Here is a 20,460-nt window from a genome sequence, read left to right on the forward strand (position 1 = left end):
TTTATGGCAAAGGCATGTCAGTGGATTCTCCTAATAAAATTGAAGCTGCTATAGTTGAATTGGCCAATAGCAGAGTGACATTCAACACACCTAAGCATGGTAGATTCACATCTTGGGACGAGAAGATGAGACTCACGTGGAATGGCATGAAAATATCACCATTCGTGGGAGGAGACAGGGCTTCTTTGGAAGCTAGAATATAGGTAAAATGGGCCTCACTCTCTCATGGTTGGTTCAAGCTCAATTTGGATGGAGCTGTCCTTGAAAACTAGTGTCCTTTGGGGGCTAGCTGTGTAATTAGAATGTGGAACCAACAACCTGGCATAATTTCAAGCCCTTACCTATGGGTTATTGTTTTGCAAAGATTTGTGCATTGACAAGATAAAAATTGAAGGGGGCTCGACTTTGGTTGTCAATGCAGTTAGGAAAGGGGAAACTCCAAATTGGATTCTCAGGTCACTTTTGGAAAGAATCTTGGAATTACTCAAACACTTCGAAAAATACACAATAAACCATGTTTGCAGGGAAGCCAACATTGCTCCTAACTCACTCGCCAACTTAGCAGCTGATGGAGAGGAATTTGGGTTGATTGGATTCTCAAGGCACTTTTGGAAAGAATCTTGGAATTGTTCAAACACTTAGAAGAATACACAATAAACCATGTCTGTAGGGAAGCCAACATTGTTGATTGGGCCTACTAAGTTGGGGTAGTAATGCATAGCTATTATTTCTTGGGGTTGGTGCCACACCAACCCCAAGGTCAAGGAAGAATAATGGGCTCGGCCATTGGGAATAGCACTCCTTTCCCAAAAGAGGAGATGGACAGTTTAGGAGAATGATGTGACTAGGATGGCATCAGCAGGTAGATACAGATATCATTCTGTGTTTCTAATTGCGGCGGTGTGGGTGCTTTCCAGGGTGAATTATGCCTGAAATTAAATCCCATAGATGGGTGCCCATGTGGTGATTCCAAATGGCCACTCCTTGTTGTACCCGACACGGATGAAGTTATGTTTTCCCGAATGATATAAATGACTTTCGAGTTATGGCTTCCTTAATGATGGTGGCCATGAACCAAAAATTTGGTATTGGCATCATGGTGATTAACAAGCTAGCATCCCATGGAAGGACAGAACGGAATGATTACAAATTCGTTTTTTCAATCTCTTGGATTGGACACTATGGCCACAATCTCACTACCGTACTCAAGTGTTTCCTTATCTACCTAAGGCTATGTCAGTAAATGAGGTCACTCTGAATATAACATATCACCTTTTGGACTAGTATTCTTGGTGTTTGAAACATGCTCCCAAATTTGGTATGACGTGGTGAGCGGTGGCACATGGGAAGGATGGTGCATTTACTACGGGGCTTTAATGAACATGGCTAGCGGTTCACATTTTGGAGGCATTTTGTCTATAAATGGTATGGCCCCTTTGTTGTTATCATGTTTCATTGCTTTTGCTTCAAGTCTGGTTTAAATTGCAGGTAATATAAAATGCCCATAAGATTGAGGAGTAATAAGAGATAGATGGCCTTTATGGGGCTCATCTAAGACATACGACTCCAATTTGTTTGCAAGGAGGCTAGCCTTTGGACTTTGGAGGACATAAGGATGGTTCTAGGTAGAGAAATCCTGACCTCCACAAACCACTATCGAGTTAAGTTGGACATTATGTCCAGGTTCTTCTACTGTGATCTCATCTTCAAGTTTGTCTACTCTTGGAGTGGCAATTTGTAACACTCAAGATCCTGCATTGTCCTTTGTTATCTTCGACATTTTAGTAGCCTTCTTCTTCTTTATTGTTTCTTGAGTTCTATTCAAGAAACTGTCTAAGCCATCCAGTGGCTCGTCCTCCATCACTATGACTTCCTTTGCTAATCCCTCTTTGAGTCATGCTAGGATAGCAGATTTCTCTTTTCCTACTTTCACCTCCTTGAGCTACTAATCTTCTTGGGGTGGAGAGGTTACTTCTTCGTCATTCTCTATGTCCACATATTCATCTCCACCTACTTTGCTATTAGCTTGCTTATGTGGAACTAAATTGTCTTGACCTTGAAGTCGCTTTCCTTTGTTTGTCTTCTCACATCTGCTATTTTGGGCGGTAGACTCCATAGATTCATTCACTCCACGATCTATGTTTTTTCTAAAGGCCGACTCTCTTTATCAGCTACCTAATTCATCTCTACATCATGTATGGAAGAAGTGCTACTAGAAGGGCGGCCTGGATTCTATTTATGCTTCTTGTGTGACGATCCTTCCTTGTGACTTTCCTTTCTCTTTGAGTCCCTGAAATGAACTGACTGGGTGGCACTTCCACTCACACCCATGCTTTTTGTATCTTCATCGGATGATTTTGTCACTCCCATCAACTTGAAAGTTAGTTGTGCATTTCGGCTCTTCAACTTGTGAATTTAAATGTCTACCCATCGTCTTGTGTATGCTAAGACTGGTTTTATTAAATCTTTGAAATCAGTGATCTCTATGTCAATCCAATTGACCTTCACCTCCTTGTCTTACTCTTGCTCGTATACTAGCTGAAGATGTTTTCCACTATCTTGTGCTTGATCTCGGATGTCAAAAATTCTGCACATCCTGACGATGTCAATTGGTAGCCTTGAGCACATCTTTCTTCTTATGTCAAGATCATCTTGGGCATTCTTCCAGTAGTCTTCCAACTGTAGCTTATGCTTGTGTTTCCTTTTGTTAGCTCTTCTCATGTTGCCATAAGGATCAAATTTCTCCCTAGAGAAGTATGGAATAAGGAAGCGAGATCTCAACTCTTCTTTTGATTTCTCTACTGCCTGTAGGGACGGACACACTTCCAATGATTGTCGGACTAAGATGGGAAAAGCAATCCTTGTCTTGTGTCTATTCTTATGCACTTTGTCATATGTGGTCAGTTGTCTCACCAACTCAAGCAATATTATTTTGTCGGTAGGATATCGTGGCAGCATGTAGGGCGGACAGGAGCATCCTTGAATTCTTATGTAGGTAAACTTGGGAAACTAAATATACCAAGCATTGAATTTCTTCATTAACTCTTTTGCTTGGAGGGATAGCCTTTGATGTATGCCGCCTTGCAGTGTTCTTGTCAAGTGCATGGTGAAAGTATCATTCACCCTCCTGTAATGTGCTTTGCTAGGATAGTGTATCTGTGTATATGATTTGCATGCTCTCATCTCTCCAACTCCCATTTCGACTAGACCTCTATACATTAACCTTGCATATTCATGAGCTCTGGCTAATGAATATATGAGATATGAACTCATGTAGAATGTCTTAGTGCATTGGAGTCTCTTCAACTATATGTCAAGGTTATAGCTTATGATTCTCGCCCAGTTGATCCTTTCTTTTCCATTTGATATTGTCTCCATGAAATAGAACATCCAGTTCTCAAATTGATATGCTTGAGGACTTCCTATAACTCAGTTGAGTAGAGTGATCAAATCGCCAAATTCTTCCTTGAAATCAATTTTGGGTAGCCGGCTAGGTGCTTTTAATAAGCCAGGTGTTGTCTTCAATACCCAATACTTGTTGATTATACACAAGCATCTGTCGAGAACATCCTCATAGACTACTTGCACTTCTTTACTCTTGTAGATCATGCCTTCGTGGTCTTGGATGTTGAAGGCTTCACCGATAGCTATCTCGGATAGGTAAGCAGGTACTCTACCATTAGGTGCTACTACTGTTCTACTGCTAGCATCGTAATGTCTAGCACATTCAACTATCAACTCATTACATTGGATGGCCAGAAGGCTTCACCAATAGCTATCTCGGATAGGTAAGCAAGTACTCTACCATTAGGTGCTACTACTGTTCTACTGCTAGCATCGTAATGTCTGGCACATTCAACTATCAACTCATTACATTGGATGGCCAGAAGGAAACTTGTTGCATTCACTATCCCGCTCTCAATCATCCTCTTTGAGAATTTGGATGACTTGCTTGTGTATAGGGGACCTTGGAACTTCTTCATGTCAATTTGCACTGCTCCAAAATGATGTGATATTGGTTTCGGGCATCACTCCTCGAGTCCTCTTTGATAAGGGTTTGCCTTGATACCATTCCTACCTTCAGGGCTGCCATGTTTTACCTGAAAGAAGCGTCTAAGTTAGGGTTTTGATATGATTTCAATGTCTACAATATCTAAAATACATCTAGGTTAGTAATTCCTTCTAAAAAGCATATAAGATCATCAAAATCTCGCTGAATTACTAAAACCCTAGGTGTGGACACAAACCCTAAACTTGTCTAAATCTGAAAATAATCATCTAATCGAAATGAATTGCATTTAAGCATGCTAGATGATCAAGATGTGATAAAAGAAGCATCTTATGAATGAAACCTCTTAAAAATAATTAACCTGAAGCTGAACCAGCATCACATTAAGGTCTGATTTCAATGAAAATGGTCAAGTAAAACCTGATTCAGACCTGCAAACAAGCTCTAAACTGACTGGTAACTTCGATTTGGTCTTCAATTTGGCAACAAAAAAAAGCCCTTGTATTGATGCGCTTTGATATCAAATGCTGATGTTTGTCTGATTATTGATGTAGAGTCGCTGGTCTTATTATTGAACTCGCTGATTTGCAATGATGAATTCGCTGTTCTTGAATGGCGATTCACTTGGCTGATAAGAGGTTCGCTGATTTTGGATGGAATTCGCCTTGTGTTGATGGAGTTCGCTGACCTTGAATCAATTTGCCTTGTCAAAATCACTAAGTGTTGAAGCTTGATCAAAATCGCTGTCACTTGATGGAGTAAGAAATCGTGGATTGATCAAAAGGAATGATCAATTCAATCCTTTACAGAGGTGTAAAGAGGTGTCCTTTCATTGCATTAGGCCGACTTGAACTTTTATTAAATGTTTTGCAATTGAGTTTTTCAAGACAAGGCCGACTTGTATCCTCTTTTAAATTTGAATAAAAACGTTCATCTCCTTCATGGTAAGCATAAGCGCTCAAAACATACCTCATCGCCAATTTGGACAAGCTCAAAAAGTTTGGACTTTTACATGTGCACTAATTGAGATGGATTGGGTTTCCAAGGGGTCGTTGACTAACTTGCTAAGGTAGATCGGACTTTGGGTAAAGCATTGACTAGGAGCAAAGAAAGTTTGGACTTTTGGTACCCCACTAACTAGAAAAGTTCGGACTTTTTGGGGGTCACTAACTAAGAAAGTTCGGACTTCTAGGGGGTCATCAATTGAATCTCCAAACTTGTTGAGCTTCCTTAATCTTCATTTCATGATTAATGCCTTGGATTGATCTTCTTTTCATCATTTTCTTGATCATTAACTTCAACATTTTCTTCCATCCTTGGGCAAGGGTTTTCACCTGGCATTGATTGAGCTTCAAGTGAGGTCGTGGACTAAGGAAGATCGAGCTTTTGGTAGGGCACTGACTATGCTCAAAAGTAGCTAGCCTCACTCAATCATTTCCACTTCATCAAATATCAGACATTCATCTTCAAAATGTTCATTTTGCTTAACAAAAGCATATTCATCTTAGATTGGACTTCGAAGGGGTCACTGACTGAGCAAGGGAGAGATCGGACTTTGGAGGAGGCACTGACTGGAAAAGTTTGTTCTTTTGAGGGGTCACTAACTATCGGCTAAGAAAGTTCAAACTTTCTAGGGGTCCACTGACTGATAGCTAAGGCCAGGCGAGGTCTTGGGGGGTCACTGACTGTGGCTTAAATTAGCCAAATTTTGAGTAGAAGTATTCACCTTGCCAACTCAAAGGGTCCCTAGTCATTATTAAAGCCTTCTTACACAGTCTAAGCCTCCATATTGCATCAATGATCTCAATCTCATGATGATCCCCATGCTCCCTTCCATTCTCTCTATTTTAGATGAATCAAATGGAATGATCATCATATGTCGTTCTTAGCCCAAGTGTTGAGGAACAAATCCATTCAACTTCATCTCATCTAAAGGATCCGACTACTGCCAAACCTATCAAAAACCTAAAACTAAAGCAAAAAGAGGGGGTCCCCATTTGTGATGGGGCGATGTGTGAAATGGTTACAACACAACCATTCATTCTGAACCTTGATGTAGATGCTTTGGCTAGGCACCTTCGGTGGGCTACAATGGGCCATTATTTCTTACGAATATGGAAGATGATCGATGTGGCGGAGAATCTTAGCTGGCTTGATGAATTTGCAGAAATAATATGCTCGGATGCTTTCTATGAAAAATAGGTTGATGGGTTTGGAACCGTTTTTGGTTTTTTGAGGTTTTGGCTAAAGTCAGTGAGGCTCGTGGTCCTCTTCAATGTTTGGCCCTTATTCGGGCTCTGCAAAGACATGGTGATGATGGCTTGGGTGTGGATCTATGGATGGCAGTTTTTGACTGATTTTGATGGGGTTTTAGCGATAGCCTCAATTTGGGCCCCTTTTGGCATGTTGGTAACCCAACTACTGGTGTACCATGATCACCCAAGTCAATTGAACAATGCAGGGTGGCAAACTGCTGGTAGCTATTGGTGGTGGTGGCCTCGGTTGGTGGACTCTGTTGAACGGATGGTGGATAGGCGAAGAAAGTTATATCTGGAAGAACAAGGTTTTTTTGGTTCCCACTTCTTTTTCGTATCCTTGTAATTCAAGGTGTAGTGGGCCAATGGTTTGGGTATTCACTTTTCTACTGGTCTAGTACACGGTTAGGGGTATTGCATGTAAGATTATGAGGCAGCCATCTATCCTAGAGCAATCTTGCTCAGAGGCCCTGCAACTATGTATTTCCTTTTTATAATTAATATATATTAATATTCTGCCTCCCTTCTAGGTGGTGCATTACTGATCAAAATTAAATTAAAAAATTATTGTAATTACCACATATATATGTTAAGTATGTTATTGTGAGTTAAGAAATTTATAATAATAAAGGATAGAAACAAAATACCTTCATTTATATTAAAAATCATAATAACGATGTTTTTTTCAATACATTTTAACTAAAAACTAGCATACTCACTTTTAGAAAAATCTTTGTAAAAGATATTTGCCAATATCATTTTGGAGGCATCTGTTTTTTACTGGACTTGTCATTTGAATTAAGTTACCAAAGCAAAAAATGTTTATATGGTCTTTAGTGTTGATAGGATATTATTTTTATTGCTAAATTTGAAACTTTCATATATTGCTAAATGTGCCCACAGTTTTTCAAGTAATTTTTACCTTTGTGTTTTTGGGAACCTTGCATTAGGAATGGCTATCCAGCCTATAGAATGCACCAAACATCTATTATAATATATTTATAATGTATAAAAGATAATGATGTCTTGGTGTATTTTAAGGGCTGGATGGCCATTTCCCCTTGCATTCATTCAGAATACATAATTCTTTTGGTTTATTGTGAGAATTTTGTAAATTTGTATGGGACGGTGTGGACACACTCAAAGCTCTTTGTAATGCAATCTAGATTCCCTGGAATAAATTTACACCTTACACGTTTGAGAACTTGATCTCCTTAGTTAATGCCATCAAAGAATTCAAACTTGCTAATATGATCTGTTACCTGCTCCAAGTTTACACCTTAAGAAGGTTAAAACTTACTACTGATGCAAGATAATGTTAAAAAACCTTACAGCTGCTGCAAAATAATATACAAACCCATTATTAAATAACTCAAGACCATATGCCAATTTTAGTTTGACATGTTTCTGCATTGAGGAAAATGTTATTGGCCTCATTATGAAATAAAGTTAGTGAATCTAAATTGGAAAGATTATATATATCAACATGCACCTAAACTCAAAATGTCCCTGTAAATTCAATGGAAACATGCATTGACGTGCAGGGTTAGTTTGCTTAGTTTCAAAATGTTTTACTTTAAATAATGTCATCTATTTTAAAATGCACTAATCTAAAGAAAATTGAATATAAATTAGAAAGATAGATTCCTGTAAGGCCTGTTAACTAAACGTAAATCAAGCGAACATTATAATGTAGTTGGTGAAGAGAAACTTGGCATTGATTCATTGAGGTGAACTGTCTTGAATTGCGATAATTTATATAACCCAAAAATCCTAGAGAGCTTAAAGAAAGCTGAACTCTTGCATACAATTGATGTATATAACTTCTGAACAATTACAAAACAGTGTGAACTGTTGCATACAATTGATGTATATAACTTATGAACAATTACAAAACAGAGTGAACTGTTGCATGCAATCGATGTATCACTTATGAACAATTACAAAACAGAGAAAACCCAATTACTGCACTTTGCAGCCTGCTTACACCCACATATGGGTCATACCAAAAAAGGACATCTCAATTCGCCAATTGCTCAATATGAAGAAATGATCATGGCTTACAAATCTCCTATCGCCATTCTTGACTGGAATGTGGAATTCTGTATCATCATTCTTGTCTGGCATGTGGAGCTTTTAAGTTCCTTGATGTCTTGAGCTGATAACTTTGACATCCTAGAACTTCCAGGTTTCTTTGGCGCATTAAGCAAAGAACTTTCAGGAGATTTTACACAAACTGGAGGAGTCTTATAATCAAAAAAAATCTCCTTGGCCACATTAACCTTTTTTTCAATAAGCCAAAAATACAATTAATTAGTCCTGCACAAAAACCCAAAGAATCAAAATATAAAATGGTGATTCCAACAAGTCTTACCGCTTCCTCAAATTTGTGTGATACAGTAGATAGCGAGTCAAGTTGATCATGAGAGACCTTGCACATAATTTCAACCTGAATTAAAATATTACAATTTTGATGGTTAATTTGAATAGAATGCCTCAGCTTGCCACAATTAACCCTTCAACCAATCCTAAATGCTAAAAAAGAAAGCCTATGGTGGGAAAGCTTGAACAAAATGTAGACCATTAATTATAGACCAGAATCCTTTAATATGTGGGTGGCAAAAACTTGCAGACGCCTACTGTGGTGCAAACTTTCCATGGGTCGACAGACAAAAAAAATTGTTATTTTTTCCCTAAGTAAGAAAAGCTTACCAAAATAGATGTATGTAGAGAATCAAAGCCTAAATTCTCTTCTTTTCCGTCAATATTCTCGTGCCTACAATTCTGCCCGTCATTTACCAAAAACAACTCAGCTGAATCTCCATTCACATTCTCAGAAACTTCAGTGGGCACAACAACTATTTTCTTGCGCATTGTGCTAGAGCTATTTTCAATTTCTGAACCAGAAAAAGAAGTTGTTCTTTTAAGCTTCGTCACAGGTTCTTCGACTTTGTTGTTGCAATCCTCCATTTTTGTTAGAATTTTATGAAATCAGTCCTTGTGCACCTCTTGACAGAAAAAAATTGAAATTATAAACCCCGCCAAACAATGAATTGTGAGAATAAATCCTTCCAAAATACTTGAATTTTGTAATGCAAAGCTTTAAATTAATCAAAGTCAAGATTCAACTACTCAAGAACTGCAATATATAATTTTTGAATGATGGACTACTGAATTGACGGCTGCATTAAAAAAAGAGGGAAAACAAAATCTCTATTCAAAAACCCGAATTTGTCTCGAAGAATGTCAGAGGTTGGGATCCTTGTTAAAAGATTTTTTTAATTATTTCTAAATTTAATTTAGCTACAGTTTTGTGGAGGGAGTTAGTTCAATTTTTAAATTCAGAAGTCTTAAATTTAGTTTAAAATTAAAAATTGTTAAAAAAATTGAAGTCGAATGAATGATTCAAAAACCCGAATTTGTCTCCAAGAATGTCAGAAGTTGGGATCCTTGTTAAAAGTTTTTTTAATTATTTCTAAATTTAATTTGGCTACAGTTTTGTGGAGGGAGTTAGTTCAATATTTAAATTAAGAAGTCTTAAATTTAGTTTAAAATTAAAAATTGTTAAAAAAAAGTCAATGAATGATTTTATATATATGAATAGAAATTTTTTTTAAAAAACCTTTTTTAAAAACTATTTTTTTAGCATTATATTTGAATTCAAAACAAATTAAAATCTTTATTTAAACGATTTTATATATAGATTATCAAATTTTCAAAGATCTATTAGATTGTCTTTCTTTTATATTTATACATTGAAGCTTTTGGATTCAATTTTTTTAACTTGGAGAACTCTTTCACAAATAATTGTTTGTAAGTTAATATTTTGTCTTTCTTCTATTTATAAATTATTAAATTTTAATTAAAAAAAATTAAATTTATTAATTATTATTTTTATAAAAAATATACATTAAAAACAAATATGAACCATATCTAACTATTTATTATTTAATTTGTTGTGCTCATAATGTTTTTAATAGATTTTCTTAATACATAGTAAAAACTAAATATGATTGTAATTAATAAAAATTATAATAATTAGTATATACATTTATCATGTATACTATTGTTAGTCTATCATTTTAAGTTTGTTGTGGAGAGGTACAATCAATAGCCCTCTTAGAACAATATCTTTGATCTTTAACTACCATTGAAATAATTTTAATTTTAATTAATCTTTTAATGAAAATTTTATATGTAAACAAATAAATATTGTACATATATAGCTTTATATGAAATATTAGTATGAGTTAATTGATGATTGAAACCAATCTCTATGAGCTCTTTAAAAAAGAAAAGATAGAAATGCTTGAAACACTCAAATCATTGATCAAACATTTCTTGAATTTGCACCTTACACATTGGAAAACGTGACACTTACTCAAAACAATCCAATGTAAATTAAGGAGAAACAAAATAAAAAGACAGATTTGGTGTGGTCAATGGAAAAAAGAAAATGATGAATTTAAAAAATTAGGAAGAAATATCTATATATATATATTTGTTGAGGGGAATTGGCTGACCTTGATGAAACTTCAAAGAGAGTCTCCTTGTTTTAGAAAGAGCTTTAGAAAGAGCTTGAGCAATGGACAAGTCATTCCCTATTTTGGATGCCATGATTTAAAATCAGCTAGTTGAGACACCATGATTTTTATTTAAGAGTTAAGAAACCAAATGTTCTATTTGGCCTCTGATTGTTCAAATCCATGTCCATAGCCACTATTTTTAATGTTTAGGTGCATCGTGTTGTTACATGGTGTTTGTGTTTGTGCTTGCTTTGTGGATAAGCCAAAGGGGATTTGATCATGGGTAGTGAGCATGTAGAAGAACGAAATTTCTTACCAAGAGACCCTGCTAAAATTGCTTCAAGATCATCTAAAGAGACCCTGCTAAAATTCTTTTAGATTGGAACAAGTGGTTTGACCAATCATTCAAATGTCACCATTTATCTTCTCTATTGCCCCCTTTAATTATTACATATAACTAACTATAATTTTCTGAATGTTGAAATTGCTTTCCTAGTTTTCTCAAACGTATGCTTTCTAAAAAAATATATATCATTTAAACCACTTCAAATACATTTAATAAAACGATAAATGTGAAATAGTTATTTAAAATGGGTATAACCCATTAATGCTGAAATCCTTGCCCAAACTAAAGGATTGATCTACTAAAATATTGCATCCAACTACTTTCTCCCCCTTACTCAAAGCATTAATAAATATTTTCTTTCCCTCCATTGCATTGTTGTGACATGCGCATGAGAGTAGGATATTGTAGTTGGAACTAATGCTTGGATTTAGATCTTTTATTGTGTATCATGAGTTTTACGGCGTACTCTACGTGGCTCTACATGCTTGTAGAAAAATGAAATAAACATGCTATGTGCGTTTCTTGCTAGTTTTCACGTTAGCATACTCTTTCAATAGGTTTGTTCAAATTTTAGGGCATGCTTGCTAATGATTTTGTTAGAATTTTATGTTTTCTCATCATAATGGCAATCTATATGTAATACAGATCCCCCATTATGCACAATTGATGTCTTACAGAACATCCCTAATTTCTGGTGAAATCCAGGAACTCTTTAGCATTTTAACATTACACAAAGAAGAACCTGCCATGTGGATTTTAACATGACACGGAGAAACTATGGTTCTGAATCCAAGCATATGATCAAAAACAGAAGAATTTCCTCACTGGAAATGCCTCTCATTTAGCATAGAGCTTAATTTAAATTTAGTAGATATAAGCTTGCTTTCAGAAAAAACTGTGTACGAAGAAATACTTTGTATCCTAAATATATTCACAAGAGTGAAATGGCAGAATTACCAATATATACATAACCCCAAAACCATCAAAATTCCATATTGTTCAAAGAACTGGACTCTTGCATACAATAGAAGTACATAATTTCTCAGCAACACAAAACAGAGAAGCCAAACCCATAACTGAACTTTACAGTCTGCTTACAAGCAGAGTGCATATCCCATGACAACGAGACTGATTGGCTGTGTGGTTCTTGATACGAAGAAATGACCGTGGTTTACAGATCATCGATCATCATTCTTGCCCGTCGTGTGGAGTCTTGAAGTTCCTTGATATCTTGAGCTGATAACCTTGACATCTTAAAACTTGCAGATTTCTTGGGCGCTTTAAGGAAAAAGGAATTAGCCGTTCTCTTAGGGGCTTTGATACGAACTGGAGTCTTGTAATCAAAATGAATTTGCCTGGCCACATTAACCTGCATTCCAGTAAACCATTACAGTCAATTAGCCCTGTACAAAAACCCAAATAATCAAAATATTAAATGAATCTGCCTGCCCACATTAACCTGTATTCCAGTAAACCATAAATACAGTCAATTAACCCTGTACAAAAACCCAAATAATCAAAATGTTAAGTTCGTGATTACAAGAAGCCTTACCGCTTCCTCAAATTTCTGTGACACGGTGGAGAGTGACTGAAGATCGTCGTGCGAGACATTACAAATAACTTGAACCTGTCGAAACAATCACAACTTTGAGGCTTAATTTGAATCGAATGCCAGAGTCTACCGCTGTTAATCCTACAACCAAACCCTAAATGCGAAAAAAAAAGCCTACGGTGGGGAAAAAAAGTGATTATAAACTGGAACCCTAAAAATTGTGGGTATGAAGAGAAAAACTTGCTTGTAAAAGGCTCCACAAAATTCTCAAATCCACTGGGTTGCAAACATTCAATGGTACCAAACCCTAACCTCATACCACAAAATTCTCAAAGCCACTGATGTGTAAACATTCAGTCGGTGCAAAAATTGTGGGTATGAGGAAGAAAACTTGCTTTGAGTGGGATCATTTGCTTGTAAAAGGCTCCACAAAATTCTCAAAGCCACTGAGGTGCAAACATTCAATGGGACCAGGCTCTAACCTTACCAACGATTTAACAGGGCAAAAATATCACAAAATTGTTTTTAACTAAAAACTCACCAAAATAGATGTATGCAGAGAACCAAGGGTCAAATTCTCTTCTTCTCCAAGAGCAGGTGAAGACGTATCGCAAGATATCCCATTAATGTTCTTTTGTCTGCAATTTTGCTCATCTTCCACCAAACACAACTCAGCTGAGTTTCCATTCACATTCTCATAATTTTTTTCAGTGGGTGCATCAATTATTTTTCTGCGCATTGTGCGAGGGCTATTTATTGCCCTATCCCCTGAATTCGCAGTTTCTGAACCAGAAAAAGACGCTGTTCTTTTAAGTCGCATAGCACGCTCTTTGATTTCGTTGCTGCAAGCCTCCATTGTCCTTGTGCACCGCTTCACAGACAGAAGGAATTGAATCTAAAAACCCACCAACCAAATTTTTCCAAATAAGGAATTTGAATTGAGATTTATTCAAACAACAAATTGTGGGAATAAATTCTTCGCTAAGAAATCCTTGAATTCAGTCAAGGCAAAGTTCAAGTACCGAAGCAGAGTTGGATAATTTTCGAAATACCGATTACTACGTGTCGGCTACATTAAAAGAGAGAGAAACGTAAAAATAACTTTTTTGCTGAAAGAGCTTTGAATTCAGTAAAGTCAAAATTGAAGTACCGAAGCAGTGTTGTATAAGTTTCGAAATATAGATTAAAAGGGAGGGAAACGAAAAATCTAGGATTCAAAAACCCGAATGTGTCTTAAAGGATGTGAAAAGTTAGGTATCATTATCGAAAGTTTTTATTTATTTAATTTTAAAATTAATATTTAAGTATTCAAAAATATTATTTAATTTAATTTTGTGTTTATTTTGATAAATATTTTTGTTTTGTGTAAGATGTTCTTTTTCTATTTTATTTTTTAGATCAAAGGAATCAGGTAGCCTCCCATAAACTAGTGCGTTGAGTAAATTTTTAATGTGAATGGTGATGTTGGCACAACACACCTTTCGTTACCATGCCACAAGAAGCTCTTGTCAATTGAGCTCGGCCTTCTTTTTTCTATGTTATTATTTTTCCATTTATGCTTATTTTCACATCCTTAGTCCATATCTTGGATTTGAATATTTACATGTTCTTTATTTTTTATGCCTTGACATACACTTATTCCTAAACATTAAAAACACAAGTTGATTCTACCCCACTTTTTATTGTTATAGCTTAAAGAAGTAATTATTGATCCTAGCTTTAAATTTTAATTTGGAATTTTAATTTTAAATAATGAGATTTGAATTGGGATGCTCTCATAATATGTTAGGTCAAGTCTATGTTTGTGGATTCAATCTCTAATGGTTTAAAATTCAAATTCAAAATTTGTTTAACTCTCATCCAATCCTTTCCTACCTAAAGTCAACCAAACATATATGTGTGTGATCTATTGCTATGCATTTGTATATAATATTTAATTGTATTCATTGAACAATCCAATCATTTATTTGAATATAATTTGCATTTGGAGAAGGAAAATATAAAAAAGCAAACGAAGCAAAGATGAATTAAGTGAAGAAGAAAGTAGGGTTGTGCAAATTACCAAATCATTTTCATGGGTATTAAGACATTTTGTATGATTGATTTTTTAGGTGGGTTGTAGAGACTCTTATCTATCTACAAATAAGTTTTGGAGATGTGACTCATCACACAACATGCCACATTGTCTAGTGACAGGTGTCCTTAAAATGTATTTTTAAAGGTCTCATCAAAACTTAATCATGGAATCCTTCATAGTCTAACATTAAAATACCATTTACTACTAAAGGGAATTTCATATTCTCTTCCAATTATAACTAATTAACACCAAAATATCCACCAATTGTTTAGCAATGAGAGACCTGACATGGCTGTAATGCCCGCCAAAATACCCTAGAGAAACTAACCATCTAATATGCAAATAGAGATAAAAAAAACAAATTACATCACTTAATGCAACATATTCAACTAACTACTCACATGCATTTAACATCCAATTACAAGATATACACATATCCATCATGAACATAATCATTAAAACGTTATACGCAAGTGGAAATAAATACAATTGTACAATTAATCCCCCTAGGGGTATCTCAATGCTATTACTTACAACATCATCAAGCACATCTCTGCATATGCATAACACCATAAATCGCTATCATAACCAATGCATTGTAACTCAACTAGCATTTCTCTTTCCATGCATACAGAGGAATCCTTCACTATTCTAACTATCATGATTCCATTCATTAATAATGCAAATATCAATTACCCCCTCTTAAGTTCATTTTAAGAGCATCAAACCAAATGTTCCTAATCCCATTTACTTATTCAACATCCTAGCATCATTATTCTATTATTTCCAATGCTAATTACCACATTACTAATCATTTTCCTTAATTATCATAAACATTCACATAATGTAAAGTTTATTCAATTTCAATTGAAGAACAAGTTATATTACTAATAATGCTATGTGATTATTATTTCTAAATTCAATGTCTAATAATTATGATTTATGATGCAGTCTGAAGGAGAGAGATCATTTATTGTTTTCTATGTCTTCTCCAAATGATTCTTATTGGCCTTTATATGTTTAGGCAATCGATCAATAGATGTCTTGACTGGTCATGCCTTTTAGGCATGACCGATCAAGGCACCTATTGATTGGTGCCTCTTCATGCCCGATATCGGTTATTATTTGGCATTTAGCAATTATCATTAATTATGCAGCCCGATAATGAATCGGTGTTTGATAACAAAGCAGGGTTTAATTTTATGTTTACCCGATACCATTACATTGTGGATTTTATAACATAACATTGTATGTTATCAGGTTAATACCCTGATAACATATTAATGTTGATTCATAAAATGAAACACCATTAATATGCTATCAGGTTTATTAGCCCGATAGCATATAGATCAATGCTTATCATATATGCACAGTGTTAACAATTGCTAATAACAGTGACAATATTTATAATTTGACAATCATCTGTTAAAACCCGATTATCATATTCAAATCAGAAAGCATAGCAAAGAAGAATAAACAATAACAGAATTAAGGAGGTCAATTGCAATGGTTAGAGATGTCTTATCTTGCAGAAGCTATTATGCCTTAACACTCCCTCTTAGCTTTGGAAGATGGATAAAGCTACCTACATCACATTTCTCTTGTATAACCATAATAATGTTAGTCTCCAAGAGTTCATATCACCTAACACATGACATGAAGTATCATCAAGACATGTGATACAGAAAAAAAAAAACACATTACCCAAGCATGTGACATGGAGTATCACCTAAACATGTGATACAAAAGATTCATCATTTTATGATGACAAGATATCACCTAAACACATGATATCACTATTGCCTAAACAAGCAATACTTAAGGATAAACATATGAGGATGGTTAAACTCTCATTTTATCCAAGTTGTGGTATGTGCACTAACATCTTATACAAATGTTTTACCACAACATAGTCATGGCACATCCATGACATACCAAAGATTCAACATGATAACTGGTTTGAGCATCATAAGATTGTCACCTTATGATGTCTGTATACAAGTGTTCATTATCTGAGAGATCATCACCTCTTAGATATGAACACAGGGGGTATAACCCAAAATGTCCTAACATGATAAGGAAGTTTACACATTAAACATCTTATTGATATGTAAGTACAGATTACAAAGCAAATTACCTTCCTATCATACCTAAATTTTTTTTGAAGTGATCAACCTTCACTTTGAAAAGAGGTTTGGTTAGAATATCTATAGTTTGATCTCCTGTACAAACATATTCCAATTGAATCACATTCCTGTCAACCATGTCTCACACATAGTGATATGGAATCTCAATATGCTTGGACCTGTCATGGAACACTGGATTTGCTGAAAGTTTTATGCAGCTCTAATTGTCACAATGTATAGCAGTGGGTTTCATAGGCTCCCCAAACAACCCCACAAGCAACTTCCTAAGCCATACTACCTCTCGGGCAGCCATAGAAGCTGCAATGTATTAGACCTCGGTGGAACTTTGAGCTACAAAAGACTGCTTTCTGTTGATCCAAGATATCATGGTTGAACCTAAACTAAAACAACACCCTGAAGTGCTTTTCCTGTCAATCACACTTCCAGCCCAATCTGAATCTGTAAATCCATGTAGGTCTATATCAACTTTCTCATGTTCGAGACCAAGGTTTAGGGTACCTTGTAAGTATCTCATAATGTGTTTTACTGCAACCAGGTGTATCTCCTTAAGTTCACACATAAACTGACTTAGAGCATTAACTGCATAACAGATATCTAGCCTTGTATTTACCAGGTACATCAGGGACCCAATCATCTGTCTGTATTGAGTAGGGCTAATGGGTTGTGACTCTGTTGCTGCTTCTTTAAGTTTATGTAAATTGGTTTCCATGGGAGAGGTCATGGGCCTACAGTTTAGCATTCTAAATCTCTTCAAAATGTCCAAGGTATAGTTTTCTTGGTTTAGTATAATGTTATCAGAATTATGCCATACTTCCAATCCTAGGAAGTAATGAAGGAGTCCCAAGTCCTTCATATCAAATTCTTTGGATAGATCTTTCTTGCATTGATCTATAAGGTGATTATCTCTTGTGATTAATAAGTCATCAACATATAAAATCAGTATTAGCATATCACCTTTATTTCTTTTGTAGTAGAGATTAGGATCTGCATCATTCTTAGAGAAGCCTAGTTCTGAGAGATAGGTGTCATTTCTTTCATAACAGACCCTTGGAGCCTGTTTAAGCCCATAGAGAGCTTTCTTGAGTCTACACACATAAGGCTCTGCATCATGAATTTCAAACCCTTCAGGTTGCTCTAGGTAGACTTCTTCTGAGATCTCACCATTTAGAAATGTTGCCTTAACATCCATCTAGTGTACCTTCCACCCCTTTGTTGCTGCAATGGCTAGTACAACTCTTACTGATGTATACCTGGCAACAGGTGTAAATGTTTCTCCGTAATCTATTCCTTCCCTTTGTGAGAACCCTCTAGCTACAAATCTAGCCTTGTGTTTTTCAATACTGCCATTTGCAACATGTTTGATCTTGAAAAGCCATTTAGATGAAACAATAGATTTCTTAGTTGGCCTAGGAACAATCTCCCAAACATCATTCTTCATAATGGATTGATACTCTTCAGACATGGCATCCTTCCATACTTGATGTTCAAGTGCATCTGATACATTGTTTGGTTCGGCTTTAGAGAGATCATTCATAAGGGCAACATAGCTAGTGAATTTATTAGGCCTTTTGCTTTCCCTGAAGGAGCAACAAACTTCTGAGCTTCTGTTACAATCTTGGTGGCCCATAGTGATCTTTTCTTGAGGTTTTCTCTAGGTGGGTTTTGAGTTTCACCTATAGTTTCCTTAGGATTCTCCCTCTGAAGCTCAGGAGTGGGATCTTTTTCTATGTTAGGAGTAGGGATATAGATTTTAGGTTCTATTGTACTTTGGGCTCTTTTGAAGGCTAAGTCTTCTTCAAAGATTACATCCCTACTAAGTTCAATATTTCTTTGACCTTGTATAAAGATTCTATAGGCCTTGGATGTTTCATTATATCCTACAAGTATTCCCCTTTTTCCAAAAGGTTATAGTTTTAGTCTTTTCTCTTTAGGTACATGTATATAGATAGGACACCCAAATATCCTAAGGTGGCTGATATCTGGCTTTATTTTGGTAAAGACTTCCTCAGGAGTTTTATCTTCAAGGTGGGAGTGAGGACATTTGTTTTGTATATACAACAGTGCTAGTTGCTTCTGCCCAAAGATTGATATTTAGATTCTGATCAAGAATCGTGGCTTTGGCAACTTCTACAATAGTCCCATTTTTCCTCTCAACTAAGGTATTATTAACTCCCTCTTAATCCCTGAATTTTTATAAAAATCTTTAAATAATTCTGAAGTGTATTCGCCCCATTATCAGTTCTTAGAGTTTTAAGTTTGTTTACTGAGTAGTTCTCTATTAGTGATTTAAACTCTTTAAACCTATTGAAGATCTCTTCTGATTCTTTACGTTTCAAAAAGTAGATCCAAGTTTTCCTAGAGTAGTCATCAACAAATATTACATAATATAAAAATCCCCCTAGAGAGGGTATGGACATAGGTCCACATACATCAGAATTAACTAATTCTAATACTTTGTTTGTCTTCCTAGTACTATTTTGGAAGGCACCCTTGGTATTTTTACCTAGGGCACATCCCTTGCATGCCTCTGAATGATATTGCTTCAACTTAGGTAGACCTGTGACAAGGTTTCCCATAGATGATAAAGCTTTATAATTCAGGTGGCCTAGTCTTCTATGCCACACTTCATTTGTATTTGTGGCTTCATGAATTAAGGTTAGGTTGGGCTTTGTGCATAGCTCATACAAATAGCCTTGTCTTTGACCAATGACTTTAGCTTTCTTGATGGAAGAATTTCTCGACCAAGCCAACACCTTGTTTTCCATGAAGGTCACTCTGTATCCATTATCCTCTAGCGCTGATATGGAGACTAGATTTCTTTTGATGTCGAGGACATATAGTACTCCTTCAAGTTGCAATGACATGCATGTCTTTAGTTTGATGGTGCAGGTTCCAATTCCTCTGACTGGATGTGAGGAATCATCTCCAATGGTCACTTCCTCATCATTCTCCTCCATCATGGAGTCTAGCACTTCTCTAAAACCGGTAATGTGTCTGGATGAACCACTGTCAATCACCCATGAGTTAGATTTGTTTGTTGCATGGCTTGTAAGTGTTGAGTAGAGGACATAGTTCTCGGAGTCATCTTCTCTTTTGGATTTTCCTGCTTTGGCAAATGTGACTTGTTTGGCTCTCTCCGGACATTTCGCAACATAGTGCCCGAATTTGTCACACCTATAACATTGAATATGTGATAGATCTTTCTTTGAAGTGTTCTTGCCTTGATGACCTTTTCTTTTCCTAAATTGCTTCTTCTTGCTTTTATTATTTGTGTTAGTATATAGGACTTGTAGGTCTTTGTCTATGTTCTTTTGTTTTATTCCCATCTTGTTCAACCTTGATTCTTCTTGGAGACAATCATCTCTTAACCTTTCAAACTTAGGATATTTGGACCTTGCATTGATGCCTTGGACGAATGTACTCCATCCACTAGGCAACCCATCTAGAGCAACGAGTGCTAACTCTTTACTTTGGATCTCATAATCAAGGGTTGCAAGTTCATCTCTTAGGGTTGATATTCGTATAAAGTAGGCGTTGATTGTCTCCCC

General features: G+C 35.8%; 2 protein-coding genes across 2 annotated transcripts; both read right to left on the reverse strand.

The window, feature by feature from the left end:
• Window positions 1–7,981: 7,981 nt before the first annotated feature.
• Window positions 7,982–9,436, reverse strand: LOC131047309 (uncharacterized). The gene is made up of 3 exons (XM_057981176.2): window positions 8,977–9,436; window positions 8,639–8,713; window positions 7,982–8,546 (listed from the first exon to the last, which is right to left on the reverse strand). Exons 1-3 carry the CDS (start codon window positions 9,232–9,234, stop codon window positions 8,325–8,327), a joined length of 555 nt encoding a protein of 184 aa, XP_057837159.2. The 5' UTR covers window positions 9,235–9,436; the 3' UTR covers window positions 7,982–8,324.
• Window positions 9,437–12,036: 2,600 nt separating this feature from the next.
• LOC131047321 (uncharacterized) lies at window positions 12,037–13,852 on the reverse strand. The gene is made up of 3 exons (XM_057981191.2): window positions 13,230–13,852; window positions 12,689–12,763; window positions 12,037–12,505 (listed from the first exon to the last, which is right to left on the reverse strand). The coding sequence occupies exons 1-3, from the start codon at window positions 13,542–13,544 to the stop codon at window positions 12,308–12,310; spliced, it is 588 nt and encodes a 195-aa protein (XP_057837174.2). The 5' UTR covers window positions 13,545–13,852; the 3' UTR covers window positions 12,037–12,307.
• Window positions 13,853–20,460: the final 6,608 nt, after the last annotated feature.

The sequence above is a fragment of the Cryptomeria japonica genome, chromosome 7, assembly GCF_030272615.1.
Source record: "Cryptomeria japonica chromosome 7, Sugi_1.0, whole genome shotgun sequence".
NCBI lineage: Eukaryota > Viridiplantae > Streptophyta > Pinopsida > Cupressales > Cupressaceae > Cryptomeria > Cryptomeria japonica.